This window comes from Anabas testudineus, chromosome 16 (assembly GCF_900324465.2).
Source record: "Anabas testudineus chromosome 16, fAnaTes1.2, whole genome shotgun sequence".
Taxonomy (NCBI): Eukaryota; Metazoa; Chordata; class Actinopteri; order Anabantiformes; family Anabantidae; genus Anabas; species Anabas testudineus.
The window spans coordinates 14,502,205-14,526,838 of record NC_046625.1 but is presented as its reverse complement, the minus strand read 5'-3'; the positions used below and the strand labels follow the sequence as shown (position 1 = coordinate 14,526,838).

At 42.4% G+C, this 24,634-nt stretch overlaps 4 protein-coding genes across 7 annotated transcripts; 1 reads left to right on the top strand and 3 right to left on the bottom strand.

Moving 5' to 3' along the window:
- Positions 1 to 4,090, bottom strand: clec3ba (C-type lectin domain family 3, member Ba). The gene is made up of 3 exons (XM_026371922.1): positions 3,755 to 4,090; positions 3,544 to 3,642; positions 1 to 3,333 (listed from the first exon to the last, which is right to left on the bottom strand). Exons 1-3 carry the CDS (start codon positions 3,849 to 3,851, stop codon positions 2,933 to 2,935), a joined length of 597 nt encoding a protein of 198 aa, XP_026227707.1. The 5' UTR covers positions 3,852 to 4,090; the 3' UTR covers positions 1 to 2,932.
- Positions 4,091 to 4,577: 487 nt separating this feature from the next.
- On the bottom strand, positions 4,578 to 9,729 carry fez2 (fasciculation and elongation protein zeta 2). Of its 2 annotated transcripts, XM_026369908.2 has the most exons (9): positions 9,401 to 9,729; positions 8,343 to 8,451; positions 8,054 to 8,170; positions 7,774 to 7,906; positions 7,402 to 7,667; positions 7,120 to 7,200; positions 6,796 to 6,871; positions 6,634 to 6,699; positions 4,578 to 5,626 (listed from the first exon to the last, which is right to left on the bottom strand). In XM_026369908.2, exons 1-9 carry the CDS (start codon positions 9,697 to 9,699, stop codon positions 5,610 to 5,612), a joined length of 1,164 nt encoding a protein of 387 aa, XP_026225693.1. In that variant the 5' UTR covers positions 9,700 to 9,729; the 3' UTR covers positions 4,578 to 5,609. The 2 variants fall into 2 exon arrangements, with proteins under 2 accessions (XP_026225693.1, XP_026225694.1); XM_026369909.2 differs by lacking the exon at positions 7,120 to 7,200.
- Positions 9,730 to 10,119: 390 nt separating this feature from the next.
- ubxn11 (UBX domain protein 11) lies at positions 10,120 to 14,639 on the top strand. 2 transcript variants are annotated; one of them, XM_026369907.1, is made up of 14 exons: positions 10,120 to 10,257; positions 10,342 to 10,382; positions 10,568 to 10,660; positions 10,776 to 10,876; positions 10,971 to 11,022; positions 11,124 to 11,203; positions 11,285 to 11,390; positions 11,513 to 11,730; positions 11,824 to 11,901; positions 11,976 to 12,099; positions 12,204 to 12,307; positions 12,463 to 12,536; positions 12,920 to 13,060; positions 13,149 to 14,639. In XM_026369907.1, the coding sequence occupies exons 1-14, from the start codon at positions 10,187 to 10,189 to the stop codon at positions 13,306 to 13,308; spliced, it is 1,443 nt and encodes a 480-aa protein (XP_026225692.1). In that variant the 5' UTR covers positions 10,120 to 10,186; the 3' UTR covers positions 13,309 to 14,639. The 2 variants fall into 2 exon arrangements, with proteins under 2 accessions (XP_026225692.1, XP_026225691.1); XM_026369906.1 differs by having other exon boundaries at positions 10,565 to 10,660.
- Positions 13,720 to 24,349, bottom strand: cep85 (centrosomal protein 85). Of its 2 annotated transcripts, none has more exons than XM_026369898.1 (14): positions 24,122 to 24,349; positions 23,075 to 23,134; positions 22,839 to 22,970; positions 19,409 to 20,190; positions 18,188 to 18,318; positions 17,930 to 18,047; positions 17,616 to 17,801; positions 17,303 to 17,455; positions 17,058 to 17,212; positions 16,839 to 16,956; positions 16,248 to 16,298; positions 16,052 to 16,159; positions 15,729 to 15,954; positions 13,720 to 15,596 (listed from the first exon to the last, which is right to left on the bottom strand). In XM_026369898.1, exons 2-14 carry the CDS (start codon positions 23,112 to 23,114, stop codon positions 15,433 to 15,435), a joined length of 2,364 nt encoding a protein of 787 aa, XP_026225683.1. In that variant the 5' UTR covers positions 23,115 to 23,134; positions 24,122 to 24,349; the 3' UTR covers positions 13,720 to 15,432. The 2 variants fall into 2 exon arrangements, with proteins under 2 accessions (XP_026225683.1, XP_026225684.1); XM_026369899.1 differs by lacking the exon at positions 24,122 to 24,349 and adding an exon at positions 23,436 to 23,480.
- Between the last annotated feature and the right edge of the window lie 285 nt (positions 24,350 to 24,634).

Sequence of the window (24,634 nt, the reverse complement as noted above, 5' to 3'; positions counted from 1 at the left end):
GATGAGTTTAACATATTCACCATGAAAAAGCAAAGGATAGATGTACATACATATATACATATATATAAGCATTTTCAGTAGCATTGCGTACGTCGACTGAATGGTACAGATGGTTCAATCACGTTGAGTTAAGTTCAGCAAATTTTATAAAGATAAAACCAAAGGGTTGGGCCGAACAGAATTCATTTAGACACAGTTGGATGCAAACAGCTCCGTCAATGGACACAGAGACTTCCAGAGACCACAGATTTCTAAAAACACTGGTGCTGACAGACTGCACTCACTAGTCCCGACAGACCTTTTAGCCAGCCCCCAGTGGACAACGAGATTTACCTACACTTCAAACCAAAGGGAGCGTTCTTCAAATCTGGGAACAAGGCTGGAGCCAGTGGGAGGGAACTGGGGAGAAGATTGTTTTGTGTTTCACTTGCTTCACCAGAGATATGTATTCCCTAACATCTGTGTAATGACCCATTTTAAACCTACCTAACATTTATCTGTGACATAAGACTCATTTCTTTTGAAACAATTCATTACATACTTTTATACTAGGTTTTGTTTTTATCGCTCTAAAGGGCTCTAATATTTTTATATTTGTCATCTTTCCATTTTGCTGTTGTTTTTGTGTATGTGCTTTTTTACCGTTCATGGATCTTTGTACAGGAACTAACCTGTGTGCTGGTCAAATGCTGAGTTTTTCATTTTTCTCACCAAACCACTGAACTGAATGAGTCCACTGCTGCTGCCAAACATTGCGTTTTTATAGCATCATCAGAAGAGGCCTGTGTTGCAGAGGATTGCAACAGCAGGGTTTGTCCATGGAGTTTTCTCTTTTTATTTATTATTGTGCTGTGTTGTCTTTGCCATGGAGACTTTTAGATATCATCACCACATAAATGTGCTTAGCAGAAAACACTGTTGTTAATACAGTTCAGCATGTTGTAGGTTACACTCAAGCTCAAGTGTTTTCAGTTTTGTAAACCTATTAGGTTGTTAATTGTTTGAGATGAACTTAAAATAAAAGCACAGCATGTGAAAACGTTTCTGGAGACTTTAGAAGACTTTAATACACATTTAAAGCCTTTTCTGAGGGGGCCAAAGATTTATGACAAATTTTTGAGCAGATATGTTTTTTATTAATGCGATGAAATATAAGCAGCATAATTTGACAGTCAGAAGTAGAAATTAAGAAGGTTCCACAGAAAGAGCACTGGTGATTTGTGCTACACAGTAGAAAAACATTATTGTATTGGATAGCACTAACAAAAAAAAAACAACCCAGCCTGACAAAGACAAGCCACCCAGTGGTGTTTACCTTGCTGAATATACACTACAAAAAAAATTTGAGGAACACTTTGAAAAGACATCAGATTTCAATTGGGAAAAACATCATGCTGGATATTTATACTAATATACACTGAGTTAGGTGTGTTAGGAATGAAAGTATGTATAAGTGTATATTTGTATGGCTCTCACGTGGTTGTATGCATACCTGACAGTGTTGGGACATGCTTAGAATGGGATGACGGTTGATGCCCAGGGGTTTCTCCTCCCCGATCTGCTTTAATGCATCACTGAGCTCCCTGACAGTCTGAGGTGCAATCTGGTCTATTGGCTTTGGCTTGGTATAAATTCCTTCTTCCTCCAAGAACTGCCACCATACTCTCAGCACATGAGGCCGGTAATGTTTTCATCAGGAGCAACGCAGGACCCACTGTACCGGTGTAGGGTCTGACAGTGGATTTAAGGATGCTGTTGTATAGCATGTAGAGGTCTGTGCATCCCACCATGGATATGAGACCCCAGACCATCACTGACCCACCACCAAACCGGTCATGTTAAACGATGTAACAGGCAGCATAACGTTCTCCACGGCTTCTCCAGACCTTTCATGTCTGTCTCAGGTTCAGGGTGAATCTGCTCTCATCTGTGATAAGCATAGGGGCCCTGTGGCAGACCTGCCAATTCTAGTGTTCTACGGCAAATGCCAATCAAACTCTGGGCAGTGTGCACAGGACCCACAAGAGGACGTCTGGCCTTCAGGCCACCCTCATGAAGTCTGTTTTTGTTTGTTTGAGACGTTCATTCATTTTGTAGACACTATGACGGTACTCATCATGTTCCTTCTTGGACAAAGGAGCAGATACTGGTCTTGTTGATGGGTTAAAGACCTTCTTAGGCCCTTCTAACCCTGTCCAGCTCTCCTAAAGTAACTGCTTGTCTCCTGGAATCTTCTCTGTGCAGAGACTTTGCAGGGAGACACAGCAAACCTTCTGACAAAGGCACATACTGATGTGACATCCTGGAGGAGTTGGACTGTCTGTTCAACCTCTGTATAGTCCAGGTATCAACTCATGCTACCAGTAGAGACACTGATCCTAACCAAATGCAAAACTAGTGGAACAAAAACAACAATAAAGATTAGGTGAAAAAATAGTTAGTGGCCTCCACCTGTAAAACCATTCCTGTTTTGCGGGTCGTCTCATTGTTGCACCTCTAGTTCACCTGTTGTTAATTTCATTACCGCCAAAGCAGCTGAAACTGATTAACAGCCTCCTCTGCTATTTAAATGACCACATTAATATCCCATTAGCTTAACTGACATGATGCTAAACTCTGATTAAAAAATGTTCCTTCAAATTGTAGAGCAGTGTATATTGTGTTATTTTTGTGTTTGAAAACACAAGTTTATTGAATGTATATAAAATATAATCTCCCAGTGACTGTAGCTTATACACTGACACACTTCCAGACCTCTGTGTGAAGTCCATCAATGTCTGAATGGCTTGGACAAGAAAACATGAGCCAAAGAAAGATGCAGCACATTATCTTTCAGTGTGTTATATGTTTCAGTTCTTACCAGCAAGCGGCACATAATGTTCATACGAGTGTCCATTTACATTTGAGTGATGTTAATGTCACAGAGCAGCTCTCAGATGATGTTGAACTCACACACCGAGGCCTTTTCAGCTCGGCAGCTCTCATCAAACCACTTGCCGTTGGCTGTAGTGGAAAGGATGGCGCAGTTCTGTCTCCTCCCTCCATCCGGCTGCAGGGTGATCTCAGTCTCCCAGTTTTTGAAGCGCAAACTGGACCCTGATTGGTCCACCCACTGGCCGTCAGTCACCATATCGTTGATGCCCAGCCAGATCTGCTCCTCGGGGTCGATACTCTGGCGGACGTAGCTGTAGAGCTGGTAGTTCTCATCTCCTGTCAGAGGGGTGCTTAGGCTGCCTCCTTTGGCTGTGCAGTCATCAAAGGCTGCGTGAAATGTCTTCTTCACTGGGTCAGCCAGGAAACACTTCCCAAGGATTTTTGTGCCTCGCAGACAAACTAGAGGGGAAAATAATGTGATGGTGCTGCTAATGAGTCTGTGTTGTCAATGTCTTGCTTTACAACATTAGTAAAATACTGTTTGCCTCTCCATCTTAACTCTCCCATATGCTTGAGAAGCTATGAAGTTACAACTGTGCATCTCATTATGCATTAAAATTTAACTGCCTGTTCGGTATTTGTGGGGCAATATGTTCATACAAACAATACCTGTTTGTAAAGCTTGGCGCTCTTTCAACAAAGTCAGCTCCTGAACAATGTGATCAATCTGTTTCTTCAGCTCCTCTATTGTGATGCTGCTCTCAGAGTCTATAAGAGCAAAAACATGCAAAAGCATCATGCATCATGCTTTAAAAATGCTAATAATAATAATTTGAGGGGAAAAGATTATTTCCAGTGTAAAGTTAATGACATTTCCTACCTTGTGTTCCATTTTTGTTCTCTGGGGTGGTTTGCTGGAGTGTGCATTGAGCCAGCAGGAGAAGACAAAACATCAACCAAACAGCTCTAGTGTCCATAATACTACACTTAAACACTTAAATCCACCATAAAGAGAGTGTTTTGGTCCGACAGCACCACAAAAGGCTCCTCACAGCTCTGAGTGCTTGCTGCTGTGTTATTCACACCCACAGTGGCAGCTCAGAGCTGAATAAGGAAATCTCATCTCAGAGCCAATAAATGTTTTACAGATGTTTTTCAGCCGTGTTCAGACAGGCATGACTCTGGTCCCATGTGCTTGTAGCTTACCAATAAATTACAAGAGGGCTGTATCCGACTGTGAGTGTTGTGTCAGATTTTTTTTTTTTAAATAAAGTGAATTTGGAAAATTAACATTTTTATCGAATGTCTGCAAGTGTTTCTAACACTGAAAGTTTTCCAAGTGATTATTTCTTAATAACTGAACAGTAGATTTTTTTAAAAGGTTCTATTGTGTTTTTGAGGCTCCTACATCTGGATCTCCTCAGTGAGCTGGAGGAGGATGTGATGACACGTGGCAAAGTTACGTAATGAAGAAATACTATTGGGAAATTAATATTGTTAGTTTTTTTTTATTTTTTTTATTTGCAAGTTCAGTCCTCACTGGTTTCAAAGACCTGTGCCAGCAATCAGAAAAGTGATTATTTACCTGCAAATCTTAACAAGTAAAAGCAGATATTGAGATAATGGATACATAGCAACATGTCTCTTTTTGGAATAGTAAGGTGTAAAGAGAGAGAGAGTAAATGAACAATGAAGCAGGTTCATGAGGTAATACAGTAATATGACATTTATTGAAAATAAGATTTTATAATGTACAAAAGTTTAGAGAAAGGCAAAGGCAGCACGTAAATACATAGAGATTAACAATACCCAGTCGCGGTGCACGCTGCCCTGTGCACAGCAGGCATGTTGACATTCGAGGCTCGGCATCAGAGCTCGAGCCAGCATCACAAAATTACAGACAGTGCATGGGTCACGATTCAGTTTTCACTCAAATGCATAGTTAGTTAGTTAATTAGTTCATGTCAGTCCAGTCTACCTATCACCCTCACCATCAGCGCTTCATCTTCCAGAATAACAGTGATGATGGACAGTATGTGGTGCACTGCTGAGAGCAAACAACCCAGTTTGTCTGCAGCTGCGTGGAAGGCTGTGTTAAACTGATATGATGGTTTAGCACATACATTATGACTATGCACACTGGTTTAAGGTAACTAATAATACCTATATTTGTTATTGTTACATATATTCTATCTTCTTTCTGACTCCTTGATCTGTTTTGGGTGCCACGGGAATACTTAATTTCCTTCCTGTTGATCAATGAACAGTGTCATATTATTTCTGTCTCTTTAATTTTGGTTCTAGTGTTGTTTGTTTAATTTACTGTCTATGTTCAGCATGCTTTGTGCATTTGTTCATTGCTGAATAGATAATAAGCACTTTAGATAAATGCATCATATTTCAGCATTTTCTATATATCTGGGTATATTATTAATATATTTTATCATTTTTAAATATTTTTCCGCAGTGCAACAAAATTAAAAACAGGGAACAAGTTGAAGTTCACGTGAGCTAATGAGGTCTGCAAAAATCACAAAAACACCCAACACAAAATAAATTAAACTAAATGAAGAACAAAAAGAGACGTGAGGTAAAAACATGCAGGAATAAATTAAGTGTGCTTCATGTCTGCAAAAACAACAACAACAAAAAGTAAAAACAGCAAGTCCTCTTGATCATGTTGCCATGGTTAGCTATGTGACGCCTCTGCAGAGGCTTAGCACCATCCCTCTGGTCTATGACGGGCAAAGCACTGTAATAAACAGAGATGAATATTAGCAGAGATTTGAGATGAAGCTTCAAAACTCTGAGACAAAGACAAACAGGAGGAAAAACAAAAGGAAAAATCTAAAGTTCCAAACTGCTCAAATGAAAACACACTGATACCAACAAACTTATCCTATGCTGGTCAGCTGATTTGAAGAATAAATACTACAGAGTAAATACAGCACTTAATGACTACTACCCATTAAACAGTGTGTTCAATGCTAACTGAGGCAGTGAGTCTAACAGAGATCAACCATGCATCAGGCAGTCATCGTGGGGGAGGGGAAAAATAAAAAAAAGGGGCAACGTCGGGGTCAAACTGTGCTACAGTTCAGTGCAAGAGAGGGGGCGCTCTCCCATTGTGAGTGACAACACCACAACAGTGCACATCACGAGTGAATGTGTCACAAACCTCTCGGTCCAACTGCTCACACCAGAGCTAGCGAGTGTAAGGCAGCGATACATTAAGCAGCGCAAGAAAGAAAACATGAAAGAATGAAAACAGAAGCAAATAAAAGACAGAACACAGAAAAGATAAAGCTGTTGGCAGGAGACACTAGAAGAGCATGTGGGCCGTTGCATATATACATCCCATTTACTGTATTTTATATTAATGGCTACAATGGTCTGTTTGATATCTATGTTTTCTGTTGCTGGTGCTCTGTAATACAGTTACAAGAAGGTGTCTTTGATGACAAGTTCAATTACAGAGCAAAAACTACGCATAACTTTGGATACTTGAACACAGCACATCAGCGCTCAGTGACATGTTCATAGAGATGAGGTTGGTGGACAGCCTACTATAAATATCAAGCAGGGTTCAAGTCTCTGTTAGGTGAATTTTTCCCCCTAGTATTTCATATTGAGCTGAAATGCTATTTACATAAATATAAATAAATATTTATGATTAAATGTTAAGTATAGATGCTCTGTAGTAAATAGAAAGAAATACTACAGTACACAACATACTGTACCATGCTACTAAAAGCTCACCTTTGAGAATATAGTCTGTTAAGAGACTGGGCACCTTGTCACTGTCATCTCTCATAGCATGTAGAACTGAAAAACAATACACAGAAATAAATTGATCAGTCAGGGATGAGATATCAATCATTACAAAGCTGGAAGATCTTGCTGCAGATGGGAAAAACATACTTTTGGTCAAGACCTGAAGGTCCTCAATGGAAGGAGGGTGTCCTTTTTTCTCAAAAGGGATGACAGTGGTCAAATACTGTACAGGAAACAGTGACAAAGACAAAGAGGGAGACGTCAGATATCAAGGACAGAACACCTAATGCAGCTTCTTCCCATAACATGACAAGGCATGTTATGGGAAGAAGCTGCGTACAGTACCAGCTGTGGTCAGCAGCAGTATATTAAAGAGAAAGTGGGATGAGATCATGGGAATGTGTTCATATCAAAGTGAATATCACCAGTGCAGAAAACAGAAAGAAAAAGCTCAGCAGCTGAGAAAGTAACCTGTTTTTCACTGCACCCACTCCCAAAAGTTTGCCGGAAGCTGTTCTGAATGACAGATGAGAGTCCCTCCATGCTGAAGCGCTGAAGAGGAAGAAAGCACAGCGAAAGAAGCATAAGAAGACAGTTAAAGTACGCAGAAAAAAGTCTGCAAGAAACGCAGCAAGCAGTGAGATACAGACAAAAAAGACGTGAAGATCCCATCTCTTTATGAATAAAGAGAAACCTGTGTGAACAGGATTGAAACATTTCCTTAAAATGTGGCTGTAAGAATAAAGTACTGACTGAACCGAGTATCTTCTCTGTGTGGCCCTGCGACGTTCCTGCTCCCGCCTTAAGCTTCTTCTTCTTCTTCAGCAGCTCCCGGTGCTCCTTCTGCCGGTTTTGGACGTCGATGAGCGCTGAGATGAAACTGTTCTTCACCTCTTTCTCAAACTCCAGCTCGTCCCTGAGAGCCAGCTGCTGCACCAGCTCCTCTGAGAACCTCCGGATGTTCGTGTCCACCTCCTCCAGTCGTTCGTTCAGCTCTGCAACACTCAGGGTCCTCACCCCTGGAGCATAAACACACACATACAAACCAAACAGAGTTATTTAAAGATATCCCAAGAGAACAGTTCATACAATACAGATTATTCGTCTCCATCAGTGGACACTCACTGTCCTCGTAGCCTGGACTGCTGGACGACCGCTGGACGTCCAGTGAGAGCATCGAGAGGTCTGACTGAGAGGGGTTGTGCTGTGCCTCGGCATCAGGAGAGTCCTGCATCATCTCCTCTATCTCCTCGATAACCTGCACAGAGCATCAAACCCCAGAGAACATCAGCTATTAAATCTCTGTGGGACACAGAGGGATTTCAGCCACGCTAAGCTCCGGCTCTGCATTTACAAGCTTGAAGCACTGAGATTGTTTTACAAATGAATATTTACGTGCAGTGACCTGCTCTGCGGTGAAAAGGGGCTCCTCAGCGAGGCAGGAGACAATGATGGAGTGCATGTCCAGCTGCTCCCTCAGCTCCTCGTCGTCCGACAGTTCGGCCGTGACATCAGCCTTTCTCTATTCAGCAACAAAACAGGGGGAGGGAATTTAATCAAAGCGCTAAACCCTGGCACAATGAATATTTGTGATTTGTGACATGAACACAGAAGTGCTCTGGCGAGGGAGGAAGCAGGAGGGGTCGAACTGCAGGGAAAGTGGGGCAGGGGGAGGGACGGATGAAATCACTTACTGGTTTCTCCTCCACGTTGAATGTGGGGATGTGGATGGAGCGGGTTCGAGACTGTTTCCAATCTACGGGCATCGCGTTCCCATAGCTAGTGGTTAAAGCCGTCCAGATCCTGCAGGAGAAAAATGGAAGAAGAAAAGTCCTGTCAAACAATATTTCAGCACAAAATCCCAAATTATTCTGACATAATTCACTTGTGTACTGACTAGTGGCTGCATGAGTCCACAGAAATACTTTCACAAACGTCACAACCAGGTTAAACTGTTTTGGTGCAGAGGTTGAAAGTATAATCCCCAAAAGAGCTTATCAAGTTAAAAATGTCACTGATGATGATATTAGGCGGCTTCACTTAAAGCTCCTGATGGACTCACCTCATCACTGGATGGTTTTTTTTTAAATGTGGATTTACTGAGATTTCACTCTTCCACCCTCTCTGCTTGTCAACTAAACACTTTAAAGATGATAGTAGAGTGCTGATGTTGTCTGTCTGTTGACACTGAAACATATAGTAGCCTACTAAGTAAATGATGATCCTGTATAATAAGAATTTTCTCCATCAGCCAGTTTTCCTATTATTGTGTTGACTAAGCCAACAGACAATTCAATAAATTTATATTTATGAGAATAAAAACAGAGAACAGGGGAAAATAGTTGGTGTTTTTTTTTTCTTGAAACATGTCATCAACATAACTGCAGAGTTAAAAACTGAACTATTTGTTTACACTACAACACCTGTTAGGTTAGGTTGAATGAATCTGCTTCTATTTATAACCCTACATCTACATTTGATCTGTTATTACTCAGGATTTAAGCTGAACTACATCCTGGTTTTGATGGTTTGACAAAAGATGGCTGGTGCGTAAAATCATTGTGGTCCTTTAATAAGATTTACTAAAAAAAAAAAATAAATAAAAACAAATAAAACAGGGGATTTTAGAGATTAAACGAGCCTCTGCAGATATGTGTTGGACTAGTTTTATTTCTTGTAGTGGTGTGTGGAGCCTCCACGTCCCCTCGTCGAGGACAACAACAACAACAACAACAGCAGTGCGGACACTCACTCGTCTTTTTCCAGGAGCGTCTCCTCTCGGATCTCTCTCACAGCAGCGCTGCCCTCCATCTGAGCGCTCCCATCTCGGAAGCACACGGACAGTTTCTCGTCGAAATCGTTCACCAGGTCCTCGGTGGACCTGAAGGCGCCGGTTCCCCCGGGGGGGAAGCTAGCGTCGCGCAGCTCGGGATGAGGATCGTCGTCCAGGAGGAGCTGCGGCGCCGCGTCCCCCGCGGAGGCTGCGCGGCCTTTCTGCTCCGAAACCAAGCTCAGGTCCCCCAGACTCGCCCAGTCCAGAGGTGCGGCCATATCCCGAGCCAGCCTAACAGCTCCGGGAGCGCGATGGGTGTGCTGAGCGCGGCGCAGGCCTCAGCATCCTCTCCGTCTTCCCCGCAGGCGGCTCCGGACTGTGCGGCTGCACCGGGGCCGACGAGCGGTGATCGTGTCCCGGGTTTGACGCCGGTTAGACCGTAACGAGCCCCGCAGCTAGTGAAAGCATGGTGGCAGATGATTAGACGCAGGGGGGGAGTCTGAAAAAAAAAAAACACACACAGCAGCAGACCACCAAAGAGAAGTAGGCCACGTTTAGGCGAGCCAAGTGTGTGTGTGTGTGTGTGTGTGAGATGATGGAGAACAGCGACCTCCTGTGGATTAAACATGAATCATCAGCTTTTCACCTCCTATAGTCTCCGCTTTCTGCGTTGCCACTGGCAACAGACTCCAAACACGGGAAATCCCTGTGAACAGACCCTCGACCTGGAGGAGATACCTCGACTAGACCTCATCCTGACTGAAAATGAGCTCACCGCTGTCCATGCTGAAGAAAACCAAGCGGACTCCACTGCAGGGACCTCTGAATGCGCAATGGTGGGTCACCGCAGTATCCAAGTAGTATCTGTACTGGGAAAAAGTACACAAGGAAATATCCATTGACTTTTCTTTGACCTGCAGGGGCAGACAGAGAGTGCCTTTCAGGAGGAACCTGTTAAAAGGTAGGTTGCTATAACATGACGGCACTGGGGGTGGAGGGAGTCCTCAGATTATGTAGAAGTGCTGCACCACGAAGAAGAACTGGAACTATATTTTACTATAAATATGACCCTGCTCCAACATGCTGTCCATATTTTGACTTGGACTTTTTGGTGTCTTTTCTCTTATTAATTACAATTTCCGGCAGCGTTGGTGGATGATGCTGATTCCTCTGACCTAAATACTCCTGCTCCCACCAGTGACGCCTCCACTTCAAAGTCAAAAGCCACATTATTGAAAGGTATATGTTTTTATTCAAAAGACTTATTTTATTTATTGGTATACACCCTCAAAAACTCTAATCTGTTACAGGAAGGACACTGTTAATATTTGAATACTTTGACTTTCTCCATCAGGTGCTCCACCAAGTGACTTTGAGCTCATGTCTGCCATGATGCAGCAGGTGACCCTGCTGGAGAGAAAAGTGAAGATCCAAGCACAGGAGATTGAGCGCAAGGTGAAATCACACTTCCAAACCAAACAGCACAACTGTGTCAACAGACAGCTTTGCAGCATGTCACACTTCTAGTTTTGTCCTCATGGTTGTTTAGGATAAAAAGATCTCTGTTTTGGAGGAGAAGCTGAGGCTTCGGAAAGAATCGGGTATTAGCTACCACACATACACACACGAGTTTGATATTCCCTGAATTTCTGTGAGGAAGCTTAAAGTAATAAGATATGTGTTAATGTCTGCGTGGTTGTAGAGAGCACACATGATCTGAGCAGCAGGGACAGTCTTGAAGGAAGGTGCCAGCGACTGCAGAATCAAGTGCGCGAAATGGAGGTAACGTTTCATCACCGTGTTTAAATTTTGATCACCGACATGCTTACGTGTTGCTCATTTCTGCCGATCCCTGTTTTGCAGAGCTTTCTAAATGACTACGGCTTGATCTGGGTGGGAGACGGGGAGAGCAGTGACTCAGCTGAAAGTCAGCCACCACACAATGCAGAGAGAGGCCTCTGGCAGCCAGGTACTTTTCATCTTCTGTCCTCTTTGTAAGGCTTCCAGCTTTTCTTACCGAGCTAAGATATCACAGCATCATCTCCCTAAAGTGATTCCTAACATGTAGTATACTGTATCTTGTCTGTAAAGGCACCTCTGTTGTCAGGAATTTCAACATGAACTTTGACCTGGTGCTGCAGAGGATCAAGGAGTTGAACGTCCTCGCAGGGGAAGGAGAGTCCTTTGTGCAAACAACAGCAACAGGGGCACAGCTGACAAGGAAGGATCCCGTCCAGCTGAGGCTCTACAGTAACGGCATCGTCATGTTTGACGGTCCTTTCCGTTCCTATGAGGACCGCAGCACTCAGGTTGGGTGACTAACCCTATACGGGGAAAATGCTTCAGGCTGGGGGGGGGGTGGTCTTTCACGCTACAGATTCTTCTGCCTTTGGTTTCAGCAGCAGTGCATGCAGGATCTGATGGATGGTTATTTTCCTTCAGAGCTTCAAGAAAGATTTCCAGATGGCGTGCCTTTGGAGGTGCGTGCCAATTTCTGTTTGTTTGTCTGTGAGCAAATGTGCAAATGTGTGATTAATGGAAGCTTAGTGTGCAGGTTCACGACAGGCGAGATGAGGACTTCATCGTCAAACGACCGTGGGATAAATTCCCTGGTGAAGGAAAGGCCGTCTATGGAGGGAGAGATGACACAGCAAACGGCGCTGTCTCTCAAATACCTGGTCTGTCCTGTGGCCATCACACTGATACTCACAAAAGAGACCTGTGCTGGAACCATCATCATGTCATCTTAATTGGCATTTTCATGTTTTCTGCTGGTTCACAGGCAAGAAGCAGACCATACAACAGTTCCTGAACAGGCTGCCCAAGGTAGTGGTCAAGGCTGGTCGAGTGATTGATGTCAGGGGCTCACTGAGGACCACCCTGCAGGTGGGCAGTAGAAAAAAAAAAAAAGCTACCTCCATCGTGGTTGCTGGTTTACGTATATTTGTGCTTTGCTGTAGTGCATCTGTCTCGTCTGTCTAAACTTCTGCAAAACATACACTCACTACTGTATCCTCATAATCTAACCCTACTATTACCAGGGTTCAACTGAAGCCCAGAGCAGCGACTCAGTTATCCTCATAGACACACCAGCACTGCAGGCGATGAGAGAGAGGTATACAAGCATGTTGTCATCCCTTATGTGAGCATGTGATGTAAATGTGAAGCCATTAAAAGCCATTTTAATATGTCACTTTGTTACTTTACAAATATGTAGAAGGGGTTAAAAGGAACTGCTAAATCCTAGAATCCAGTGCATTGCGATGTAAAGGGGGATTAAAATCCCTTTTTGGCAGTGGTGACTGATAATTTAAGATTGTGGATAGATCTGGGAAATAGGGCAGGTCACTGTGCACGGTCAGCATCTGTTGAGTGTAGGATTCAGACGTGTGACCTCATACAGTAGAGGAGTCCAACTGAAGACATTATATAAAGTGTCTTTATAAAGAAATTATATTGTAGTAGGAGGGTTTTAGTAATGTCACTTGTCACACTTAGGCTACACACTGCTCGGCCATCGTCTGCTCGCAATGTGGTCACAGTTAAGGTGAAGTCTGAAGACGGGAGCCATACTTATATTTTGAAGATGTGCCTCTCAGAAACCATCGACCAGCTGCGACAGTATCTGGACAAACAAAGGTGAAACCACATCCCCAGGACAAAAGTATTTTTCTGTTAGCTTCTGCACACACAGCCACATCAGTTGTTTGTGTTTCTTGCACTACAGAGGGGGTGATCAACTGGAGTACGACATCGTCAGCATATACCCGTACTGCAGCTACAGTAATGACTGTCAGACTCTCCAGTCATACGGACTCACCAGTAATGCTGTTCTGCTGCTGCAAAAAAGGCAACATCCTCATTCACTGACTGAAGTCAGTAAATAAACCTATAAAATGTATTCATTATTTTATTGTAGATATTTACACCTGTGCTTTTCCTACTGCGACATGTTGAGAACCTGCTAGGAACGTGGCTCATAGATACATCCTTATATTATACAAACCCCTGTTGTTAGGTATGGATGCACTGATCCAACCTTTTTGCTCTTGCTTGGAAACATGAAGACATGCTGCACTAAAAACTGAGTAGGTGGTCCACCGTGACTGAATCAATATAAGGGATAGCAGAAACAGTGGAATGTAAAACAGCCAGCCTTAATACCTGATGTGCTCAAGAAAGGTATCAGGGTTGATACTGATCGAGTGTGTCCAATCAGTACATCGCTAGCTATTATAAGCAGGCGGCTGTGGTTTTATGCAGAGAAAGTGTGAAGATACAGCAGTTAAGACCCAAGAAACTGTTGAAAACCTTTATTTCTAAAATATGCAAATACAAACAAGGACAAAAGTATGAAAATATAAACATCTTCTTCCCTTTTTCAAAACATTTGAGATGTTAAGGCATGTGGAGCTGTACTTTCCAAACAGATCTTGTGCTACTTGAGTTTAAAGGTCCCATGAAATGAACAACAAAAAATGGCTTGTGTCCCTGGGAGTGTTGCTCTGTATAATTTATGTAAAAAAACGTCACTGTTGCATATTTTTTATAAGTGTCACTTTTTAAAAATGGCTTATTCTGCACTGAGCAAATATAAAATTCCATCCAGTAAATGTGCTCAGTGATTTAGGGGATGATCCAGCCAACCCCTCCCAACATCACCATGTAGGATTAAATTATCTTCCTCTTCCAACTGAAGAAGGTGAAGTATCTGCATAACTATTAAAACGCTCCCCAACACACTATCACACATGAAACACCAGAGAAAAAAAAACAAAAAACATACAGTACAAAAGTCACATCATGGGACCTTTACACGGAGTGGATGCTCAAACACATTAACACATTATTACAGCAACACATTAGGAGGACCCAGAATGCTTTTCACACCGAGTTGTCAAATGCAAACATAAAATAAATAATACTGAAGAATAATACTGTTTCTCAGTCATACATTTATCAGTTAACCACTCTAAGCCATTATCAACCTGAAATGTACAGTATACTCTGTCGTTATTCATCCACACAGAGCTGCTTTTACAGAAATCACCCAGACTAATGAGGTTCATTGAACTTTACGCCATCTACCAGGAACAAAAATGGAGTGGGGGCCTCCACGAGAGTGCGTGAGAGTCTGTGACATGGCCCAAAGTTTCTGCTACATTCAGAGTCAGGGAATGTATTAACTGTCCTACTGGTTGATACACTCAGAGAAAGGTTCATATTGGAAGAGTCAGCCGCAAACAGCCCTTTGTGGTTGGTCGAAATTGAACTAGCTTTGTGGCTGCAAGCATGACACAAAGGCACGTTGGTAATTGTTCAGAACAAGGCCTGCAGCAAAGAGAAACATTCAAAAACGATCACAAAGTTGCACAACAGCTTTGACCAGAGTTGTCTTTGGTAAGAAAACAGTTTTAGGCCTGTTGGTGTGAGAAGCTGATTTGGTATTAAACCCCAGTCTAATGTTACAGTGTTCGCCATTTTAAATAATGGCATGATAGCAACATCTCTTTGTGAATTCAGTTAAAATATTTTCAGTTGATTGTCAACCACTCCTAGCATAATTCCCCTCAGGTGGGAAATTAAGATTTAAATAAGTAACATTTGTGGGACTTCTACACAAATAGTTATTCACTAGCGAGGAACAAAACGTGTAAGACTGTTTGGTAACTGACCATATCAAGTCATTATTATTGAAACACACACGCGCACACACACGCACAATGCTTAAAGGATCAAGTATTAGAGGTAAGTTATTTTCTATTAGCCCTTGGACAGAAATAGAAGAACTCACCGGAGGGTGGGAGGGTTCTGAGCTACAGGCAGGCTTGAGACTCCATGTTCAGTCGAGTGAAGTAGAAGCTAAACCATTAGGGCTTTCCTCTGTCCTCGTTTTAAGTAAATTAAAATTCAGTCCTCTTTGTGACATTCAGCAAATAGGCGGAGTAGACAAGTCTTTTCTAGAAGTGGAGTGCTGCAAGTGTCCTTCATCACCTGTGCTAGTAGCAAGGTTATTGGGTGATGCAGTTTTCTCCCATGTCCTGTGCGTAACGGTCCAGAATTACATTACGAAGTTCCTCAACATCTCGGCGGAGCTGTTGAGCCTCGACAAGCTTCTTCTGCAGCACTTCTGGACTCATCCAGTCCTCCTCCTGCCCTGCCACTGGTTGGGGAGCTGAGAAAAGAAAACACAATTGATTGTTTAAGCTGTACAACTTTTATAAACTTCTCACAACACTTCAAAGATCTTGAAACATTTTATTATAATGTACTATATTAACACAAGAGAACATTAAGAAGTACTTACACGTGAGACCGAGCAGCAGGGAGAGGTTGGGGTCTTGTCCCTGAGCTCTCTGGGTCAAAATGCTGCACAAGGAGCGCAGGTCACTGAGGCAGGAGGCAATCTCTAGATGAAGCCTCTGTGTGAGCCGAGCCCCAGCTGGCTGCAGAGCGGAGGAAGCCTGGCTGGTGCTCTTCTGCTCCTGGAGTGTCAGATTCTGCTCCATCAGTTCCTGGTTCTGGGCTGACAGCTGGAACACAGCGTTAAGCATCAATGTTAAAAGTCAAGGTCAGTTCAAGGTTTGCTGCATTATCCTACTGTAATGTTCCTGTACTAGCCCGTCTCACCTCCTTCATAGCTGTGTGGAGTTCCAACACATTCTGCTCTTTGACTAGCACCTCTTCTCTAAGAGCCTGAGAGCTGCTCTCTTCCTGAGAGATCTGCTCCTCCAAAGCCTGCAGGCACACATTGAAATGTTTAGAGATTATAAATAAAACATTAAACTACGCAAATAATTAAACTTTATTTTGAAGAGGTACACACCTGGATCTGGGAGCCAAGCTGTTCCATCATTCTGTGTTGCTTCTCGATGACCTGCAAAAACAACAGATGAGCTTAAAAACAATTTCCTACTTAAAAAGGGACAGTGAAGTGTCATAAACCTGGCTGTATAATGTACATTGCTAAACTGAAGATCTGTGCAGGTGAAGCACAGACCAGCACAGAAAGCACAGTAAATAAGACATTAAAATGATAAAATGCTAAGCTGTGATAGGAATGACCAGACTTACAATTATTATTTCTAACAGAATAAAAATAACCTTCTCTTTAATTAAACAGTTTTATGCTAGAGACTTTAACCACAACATACAGAACCTCTACTCCACAGAAGTGATCACTTCTCGTTGATTCAAATTTAACTGAATATATGTTTCCCCCTAGCTCGCACAGTCTGATCAGCTTTTAGAAGCTGGAGTTACTTGAGGTCAAGAATGTCAGCAGCAGAGCTACAGTTAAATTGCACAGTATGAGAACAATTTCCACACTGCAATTTCGGAAACGTAGCATAATTTAAACCAGTGCACTTATATGGCTGGGTAAGACAGAATACACAGCAACAAACAAACAACAGACCTTTTTAAGTCTTTGCTGTTCCTCTCTCAAAGCGTTGTTTTCTCCTCTGAGCTTCTCCATATCCAGAGAAGGCAGTCGGGCTCCATCCTCAAGGCCCTGCTGTACCCGCTGCTGCATACTGATGACAAAAATAAAAAAAACAAGACCACACGTTATGCACAGTTAATACTGTCTCTTTGTGCAGAGAGTGTGTGCAAAGTGAAGACCGTGGCCACATACTCTGTAATGGTGGTCAGCAGGTCTCTCTCCTTGTGTTTCTGATCCTCCAGCTGTGCATCTTTTTCTCGCAGCTGTGAGCGAGTTGTCTCTAGACAGACCTCCAGTTCTTTTACTTTCTCTTGTAGCTCAGCTGCCTGCTGTTCAGCCTCCAGCAGCTGAAAAGTCCACAAAGCGCAATGATTTTAACAGATAAATCACAACAGACAGGAACTGAAATGTAAAAATGTAAGCAGAGCTGTCCTAACCTGCTTGTTCTGGCTCTGGTAGTCCTCCAAAGTGGGTAGGTCAGCTAGATAACGCTCCAGGGTCTCAATTCGCTGTTGGTTCTCTCTCTTCAGCTCAGCCTCTTTCTGACACTTCTTCTTCAAGTTGTTGATGTGCTTGTCTCGACTGCGGATCTACAGGCAGACGTATGGTTGAATGGGATAAAATGGAAGCAAAGTAAACTGCTTGTAAACTCAGATATTAATTATCGCTGTCATTTAATATTCATGTCACTTTGTGGTTCTCTTGCTTGCAACGGTGTACATTAGGAAGAGGTGACAGGGAAGTACAAACCCTCTCTTCCTGTTTCTTCATTTCCTCTGCATGTCTCTCACAGGTTTCTTTCAGACTCTCTGTTAGTCGCCGTGTCTCAGCCTCAACTGCCCCCAGTCTGCGTTCTGCCTCTACTTTCTCCAGGGCAATACAGTCTGTGCGTTCACTAAACTGTGCCCTCAAGAAAGCATTCTCCCTTTGAGCCTCCTGTGAAGTCACCATGTGATACAAAAGTATTCATGAAGGCTCTTGAGGGTAAATCGTCAGTAGAGGGTATTGACAGTGTCACACTGTTCTCAGTTTGGTTTATGGGAGCTAGAGCATGTTTTACCAACCTGAAGGCGCAGCATACACATATCCCCATAGGAAGCCCCTCGGCCTAGGAGGGCTCCATGGACTTGAAGCTCACTTTCCCTCAGACGCTGTTCCAACTGGGCCATATGCTGTTTTTGTCTGCATCATATACAGGTTTGACCATCATCAACACAAGAACCACAATAAAATAAAATGGCAAAAATGTGGAAAAACTACAGTCTGCATAGACCCCAGGATTGCGATAAGGGAGGGGTAGTACAACTATTAGAAACACTTGCCTTTCGATGATAAGCTCCTTCTCCTTTAACAGACTCTCACTGGCCTTGACCAGAGCATCCCACTTGCCAGACTCTGCATGAACAGGGGTCGAGTACAGAGATGGGTACTGACCAACTCCAGCACTCATTAACTGTAACAAAAAAAACCCCAAAACAAAACAAGAAATGTGACTATTCAAAGTGAAGAAAATACAAAGTGATGAGCGACAAAATGATTTAAAGTTTAACCCTGAACAAAGTGTGCAGTGCTGACATCATTTATCTCATCTCCTTTATCTTCTCTAGTGCACACAATAAAGTGAAACTCTACAACAGCTTTAAAAATAGACACAAAACAAAATTCAAATGGCTCAGGAATTCCCACTCGCCTTGGTTAAAATGTTTTTATAACAAAGCAGTGACAGAAACATACTTTTATCAATAACACTGATGGCACTGACCAGAGCATCCCACGTGCTTTTAAATGGCTATCGTAAAAGAAAAAAATACATTTGAGTATCAAGTACTGCCACCCTCTCTTTAGAAGGGAATGTAATTCCACCTCAGTGACTATTTAAAGCCTTTCTTCCAACAGATACAGAAGGTGCTGCCAAATATCTGTGTATTCTGGTAATTAGAAGAATATATCTAGGACCATGAATGAATAAAGGCTGCAATTGAAACATACATGCAGTTTTCTAAATTGGCAATAGAGCTAAAATTTTCATGAGGTTTTACAATTTCTTCATACAATAAAAATAGAAACTCAGGGGTTCAAACACATTTTGCATTTAAATATTCTGCCTAGTCGGTATGTGGAAGTGGTTAACAGTCACTCCAGAGTAGCAGTCAACATCTGTCACGGGGGGAGTTTGCAAAGGGTGCTGAAAAAGTAGGAAGTTTTGCTCAGCAGCTTTGTAGAGACTGCAAAATGTAAGTCAATGTTAACTAAGGACAGGATTTTATGAGTTTAATGTGGCTGATTAACTAAACCTAAATCCTGATTTAAAAACAGGACCAGATATTTGTATGCCCTCATGCTTTGTATAGTGGAACATTATTTTTCCAGTGCTGACCCACATCTCTACCCTAATGGCCTTTATTTTAGGTTTGTTCCTCAGGGATCCACCCAACATTATAGCAGTCAAGTAGAATTTTTTAAATTTATAAAATCTCTACACTCTTAGTTCTCTATTTCTAGCATTAGTGCAGTATACATTTTTATTAAGGATAAATGCTTACCTGCATTTGCTCAACTTGCAAGCGTAAAGTATCCAGTTGCTGCTTATGTTGTTGTTGTTGTTGCCAGCTGGATAGGTCACTACATCTGTCCTGCCGCAATGACTCATAACCTTTGGATCCTGCATGCTCCCTCAGCAGAGTTTGTGTCTGCAGGCTGAGAGGGCTCGAATAAACTCCAGCAGATCCAGCTGCACCAGGCTGACTGCCCCTCTGATTAGAGGTTTCTGCTGTACAGGGAACACCGGGTCTAACTTCAGGAAGAACCTTATAGCTGTGCTCCATGCCTCCCCTGTAAGACTCACAGTCTGGGGTATCACGAATCCCGGTTGTCTGTAATCGGAGTCTGACATCAGGGCATAACCCTCCCAACAGGGCTGACTGATTTAGAGTTGGTTCCACAGCAGGAGTGTCAAACCTTTGGCCCTCATCCACCCGTGAGTGATCTGGGGGGAAAAGCGAGTGGTCCAGCCCGTTGACTAGGCTGCGGTAGCGGCTCAGGCAGTCTGGCTTTGGCCCCACAGGATCACCTCCTACTCCAGTCGGAGCATCTAAGTTGGGCGAAGATGCTGATTTGGAGAGAGAGGAAGACTTCGAGGTGGAGGGGGTTCTGGAGCCAGAAGAAGACCTGTGCCCATCAACAGAGGACAGGATGTCCTCCTGGACACAGGATTTGGGCTTTGAGGCCGGGGCTCCGGCCGTGGATGGCATGACATGTGCTGTAGGTATGGGGATCTGACTACGGATGGGCTGGAAAGAAGGGCTGCTGTTGGAACTGCAGAAATCTTTAAAGAAAAACAGAAAGAGTCATTAGCAATTACAATCAGCACTATTCTATCATTATTCACTACACAGATCCACCTTATTAAATCAGTGCAGAATATCTGGAGCAATACTGCAGGCAATTTTCTCTATTTTCAGTCAGTGATGTAAAGTAGATGCAGCAAGGTTTATGGGTGGCCTACTTTGATGATGAGGTGTCACCACTGAAAGAATTAACTGACTCTGACTGACTCAACCAAGGGAATAAGCTTATAATAGACTTAAACCAATACACAGAATACAAGCTGTATTACATGATTAACGAAAAATACCTAGTATTTATAATAACGAATGACATTGCATTACCTGTAATGTGACTCGGTGTAGATATCAGACAATTAAAACAGAACTGCTCACTACATGTTTTCCTTTTTAATTAGTATAAAGTCTTGTAATTATGCTTTTACGACATACACAAAAATGCACCCCAAGATTACTCTATAGAGAACACACCCAATCCACACCATTAAACATGCACAAACATGTTAACTGTCTTCATTTGGAAACCTCAGAAGTTACATGAAGCTTAGCAAGAACTTAAAGAAAACAGCAAAAGTGCCATCATCCTGCAACCATCCTAGAGAGATCTATACAAGCCTCAACACAATTTAGAGTTACATAAGTCTGACTTCAACAGCATTACAAACCTGAAAGACCCGCTGAAGTCCGGAAACCTGGAAGTCACTTGAACCCAACAAACGTGTTATTTGCTGTGGCATTTTTTCTAAAGCTGAACTGTGACAAACTGAGTTGCAGCAGACTCCAAATTAAAACAACACTCCGTCGTCTGCATTTCTGGGCACCACCGAATCGAACACTGAAGCTAAGACAGACAGCCGCGCAGCAGACAGGCCCTGTACCCAAAACGTTATTGTCTTCAAACAGCCAAAGCAGCCTGTACCACTCTATGAGCAAACACATATAAACAGGCACACACAGGAAAGGTTAGGGGTATTTATAGCCCACCTCTCAAGTTACAGAGTGATCTGTGGGTGCCGCTTATTTAAGCACCTTGCCTCCTCCCACCGTAACACACATCACACACGTGTACATCCAAAAACCAAAGTCAAAGAATTTTTCCCCTTCTCAGTTTAAACCACTATGCAGTGTTATCAATCTAGAAACATCAACTAAATGAGAAAAATAATAATTAGTCAAAAGAGAAGAATATTATGTAAAAAAGCAAAAAACTAAACATTGAGCTTTTAGGTAGATAAAACAATTCATATAAAAGAAGCCTCCAGGCTCCACTGATTCATCATGACTAGCTAGGACAAGCCTAACTCTGTAAGAAGAAGTAGAAGTAAAACAGGCATTCCTTTGCAGGTCAAAAACATAGTGACAATTACCTGCAACACACTAAGCAACTACAAGAAAAAAAAGTGTATTTCAAAAGACAAACAAAGGAGGTCTCGTATTTTAAGGATAAGTTAATGTACACTCCAAGTACTGAATACGGTATTAACGACAACAGGTCATTACTGTGGCTAAATATGGAGCTAATTGTCATGCTGCTAAGCACTGCTGTCAAGTTAAGTGCGTGGACAAAGCTGTACCAGCACCAGTAACATGCTCAACAGTTGTAACTAAACAGATAGGGCCTGCAAGAAGTAGTTAGCTGTTGTAGTTATTCATACAACAGAAATAGCAAATCCACAGACTACAGCCTAAATAAGCACGAGGTAGTACAAAATCATTAAAACTAAAGAATTAACGTATCTTAAGTATCTTATAACAAGCTCTACAGCACCAATCCTTCTAGGAATGCTGTCTTACAAGACCAAAGCAGAGCGATCAAGGTGTAAGACAATGCCTCGAGAAATATCTTTCACTTCAAGATGAAGAAGACATGCATGCACTAACACAAATTGTTTTCCAAACCTTCACTCATAAGGTTTACCGACATTTAGATCTGGTGCCTGAACATGCAAGATGAGTAGAGACTGTTTAATTCACCATAGTGATAAGGAAAGCGCTAACACAAACAATTTATGTAAGAGTGTGCATTGGGACAATACCATCTGGCTAACATTTCCACAATGTCCTCCAAAAAAAATCCACTACAGTGTTTAATAAATGGGAAAAGAAATTATGTGTTAAAATGCCATTAGGACTATCAGACGTATGCCAACACATGCAAATGTAACTTGGACGACTGATAGTTTTTCAGTCTATTATTATGCAGTGTTTCCTGTTGCACATGAACCACCCATCCCAGCTGAACAACCATTGCATGAAACCTTCCTGACACCATGTGTCTGTTATTTTTTCCACTCAGGGTATATCTGTATATATATATAGTACAAACGTGCATGCACAACTTCCAGTGGGATTTCACATTTTAGGCATTAGCATTTCAAATAAAGACAATATAATATTTCACACAACAGGCATGGATTCAGTTTTCCATTTAGCTGTTCAGCCTTGATATCCCAACACACCATACTCCAAAACAGCCTGTTACAGCTGTAAAATTATGTTTCAATAAATAAATAAAAAAGCATTACATTACAACAGTTAGGTGCAAACTGGGATTCAATCTTTGACTTTATAAAAACAATGTTACATGATACACTCCACAGACAGACTAAGAACAAGCAAAAGTCATCACCTTCTGCGCTGTCAGATGCTGAAGTGCCAAGACCGGTGTCCCCACTGTCCGATGTTCCAGGCCGGCGGCCAAAGCGGCTTTGGAACTTTTCTGACACAGCTGGTGTCTGCCACTCCATGTCAGCAAACCGAGCTAATGTATATTTGTGAAACAGGGCAATGGCAACAGAAGAGCATATCAACACATGCTGAAATAACACACAGTTTAAGCAAATTGACAGCAGGGTGCCAACTTACCCGCTGGTTTGGATTCAAAATATCTCTGAGAGGTTTTCATTCCATACGACACAGTGTCACCTGATAGAGAGAAGAACAAATAAATTATCACGGAGTACAAACAAACCAAAATGATTTTGAATAACATAACTGATATGGTAAGCTGATAAACTGATTGAACTGATCTCAATGTAAGTTTGTTACACCTGCTTTAGCCACTTGAACAAATAATAAAACTCAACTTTCTGTTCACTAAATGAAATAAGGGGAAAATCCTGGAGATTGTGATGACACACAGAGCTCCTCTCTTACATACTGTGTAATAACTAAACGTCCATGGCTTAGGACTCAGCAGCTGTTAGTTCATGACGGATTTGCTCACCTATCAAACTTATCTGCCCCTCAACATGCCAGCAACAACCTCGACAGACTTTTCTGGGTACTAACAAAAATAACAACATGAGCACATGTCTTAGGGCGTTACATAATCTGTTACACAAACATTTAACGTTATATCCTATCACCAGGCGTTGAGTCCTAAGATGCTACGGGGAAACTGTACAGTATTTGTGGATGGGGAATATAATAGTTACTAACGGGCACAAGCAGCCTGAGATGCAGCATTGTTGCTGCACACTAATCCTCTTTACAAGCTAATTCATAAAGGAAATGACTCGCTAAGGCTTAACCAGCCAAGGAAGGCTATCAGCTAAACGTGACTAATAGCGAAATTGAATTAGTTAAAATTCTATTATACTAGCGTTAGCTAGACGCGACGGTGATAGCTAAACGCGTCTAGATTGTTATATAAAAAAAAACTTCTCGATTTTCTCATCATAGCGTTTACATGTGTTGTACAGCGATGCCCTACATCTTTAACCATTTCAGCTAATCCATCACAAATCCGTTTCCGTTTAACAAGCTAACGCAAGCTAACAGCTAGCTAACCCCAACGTCTGCTTAGCTACCCGAAGGAGCGCAGCTAAACGTTACAAATCCCTGTTAGCCTTCGTGCTCAGGTTACGGTAGCTAGGCTAGCTCCTGATAGTGACAAAATGGTTACTTTACCTTTTGTTTCACATGAACACAGAATATAGTGACAAATCTCGGTTTCAGGCTGGCATCCGAAGCCGAATCTGTACCATCCGCTGCTGCTGCTGCTGCTGCTGTTGTTCCACTAGCCAACCGCTCCTCTCCGGGGCAGGCGACCCATCAAAGACACAATGGCCGCTTGTTTTACCTCACAGAGCCGCCCGTCGAGCTGCGACGGTTCCCACCGTGTGAGGAAGCGTTTGAGGTTTTCCTGTTTTTCAAGGTCTCTACATCCGCACTCTGCACTCTTACATCTGCACAGAAACTAGAGCAGCAGTGTTTTTAACAGGCTGTTTGAAATATTCGCGTTCACTCAACTAAACCATGAACAGGTTCTTTGTGTCATATGACCGGACACTACTTACACTAATATAAAACGAACTGAACTAACAAGCTCCATTGAGACGCTAGAATAACCTAGAAAAATGACATTTGCATAACGTATTTATCATTTTAGATTTATTTAACTAGACACATATACAAAAAGCT

Bases quoted from the DNA above. Each gene is read 5' to 3' on its own strand.
- clec3ba (XM_026371922.1), bottom strand. From the start codon at position 3,851: ATGGACACTAGAGCTGTTTGGTTGATGTTTTGTCTTCTCCTGCTGGCT. The intron at 3,643-3,754 runs GTAGGAAATGTC...TTGCTCTTATAG, and splicing joins GAACAAAAATGGAACACAAG to ACTCTGAGAGCAGCATCACA. The intron at 3,334-3,543 runs GTATTGTTTGTA...TTTCCCCTCTAG, and splicing joins GCGCCAAGCTTTACAAACAG to TTTGTCTGCGAGGCACAAAA.
- ubxn11 (XM_026369906.1), top strand. From the start codon at position 10,187: ATGAGCTCACCGCTGTCCATGCTGAAGAAAACCAAGCGGACTCCACTG. The intron at 10,877-10,970 runs GTGAAATCACAC...ATGGTTGTTTAG, and splicing joins CACAGGAGATTGAGCGCAAG to GATAAAAAGATCTCTGTTTT. The intron at 11,023-11,123 runs GTATTAGCTACC...GCGTGGTTGTAG, and splicing joins GAGGCTTCGGAAAGAATCGG to AGAGCACACATGATCTGAGC.
- cep85 (XM_026369898.1), bottom strand. From the start codon at position 23,114: ATGAAAACCTCTCAGAGATATTTTGAATCCAAACCAGCGG. The intron at 20,191-22,838 runs GTGATGACTTTT...TTTTCTTTAAAG, and splicing joins AGCATCTGACAGCGCAGAAG to ATTTCTGCAGTTCCAACAGC. The intron at 17,456-17,615 runs GTTTGTACTTCC...GTCTGCCTGTAG, and splicing joins TGAAGAAACAGGAAGAGAGG to ATCCGCAGTCGAGACAAGCA.
- fez2 (XM_026369908.2), bottom strand. From the start codon at position 9,699: ATGGCCGCACCTCTGGACTGGGCGAGTCTGGGGGACCTGAGCTTGGTT. The intron at 8,171-8,342 runs GTAAGTGATTTC...GTTGCTGAATAG, and splicing joins TCAACGTGGAGGAGAAACCA to AGAAAGGCTGATGTCACGGC. The intron at 7,201-7,401 runs GTCAGTACTTTA...CTTCCTCTTCAG, and splicing joins CAGAGAAGATACTCGGTTCA to CGCTTCAGCATGGAGGGACT.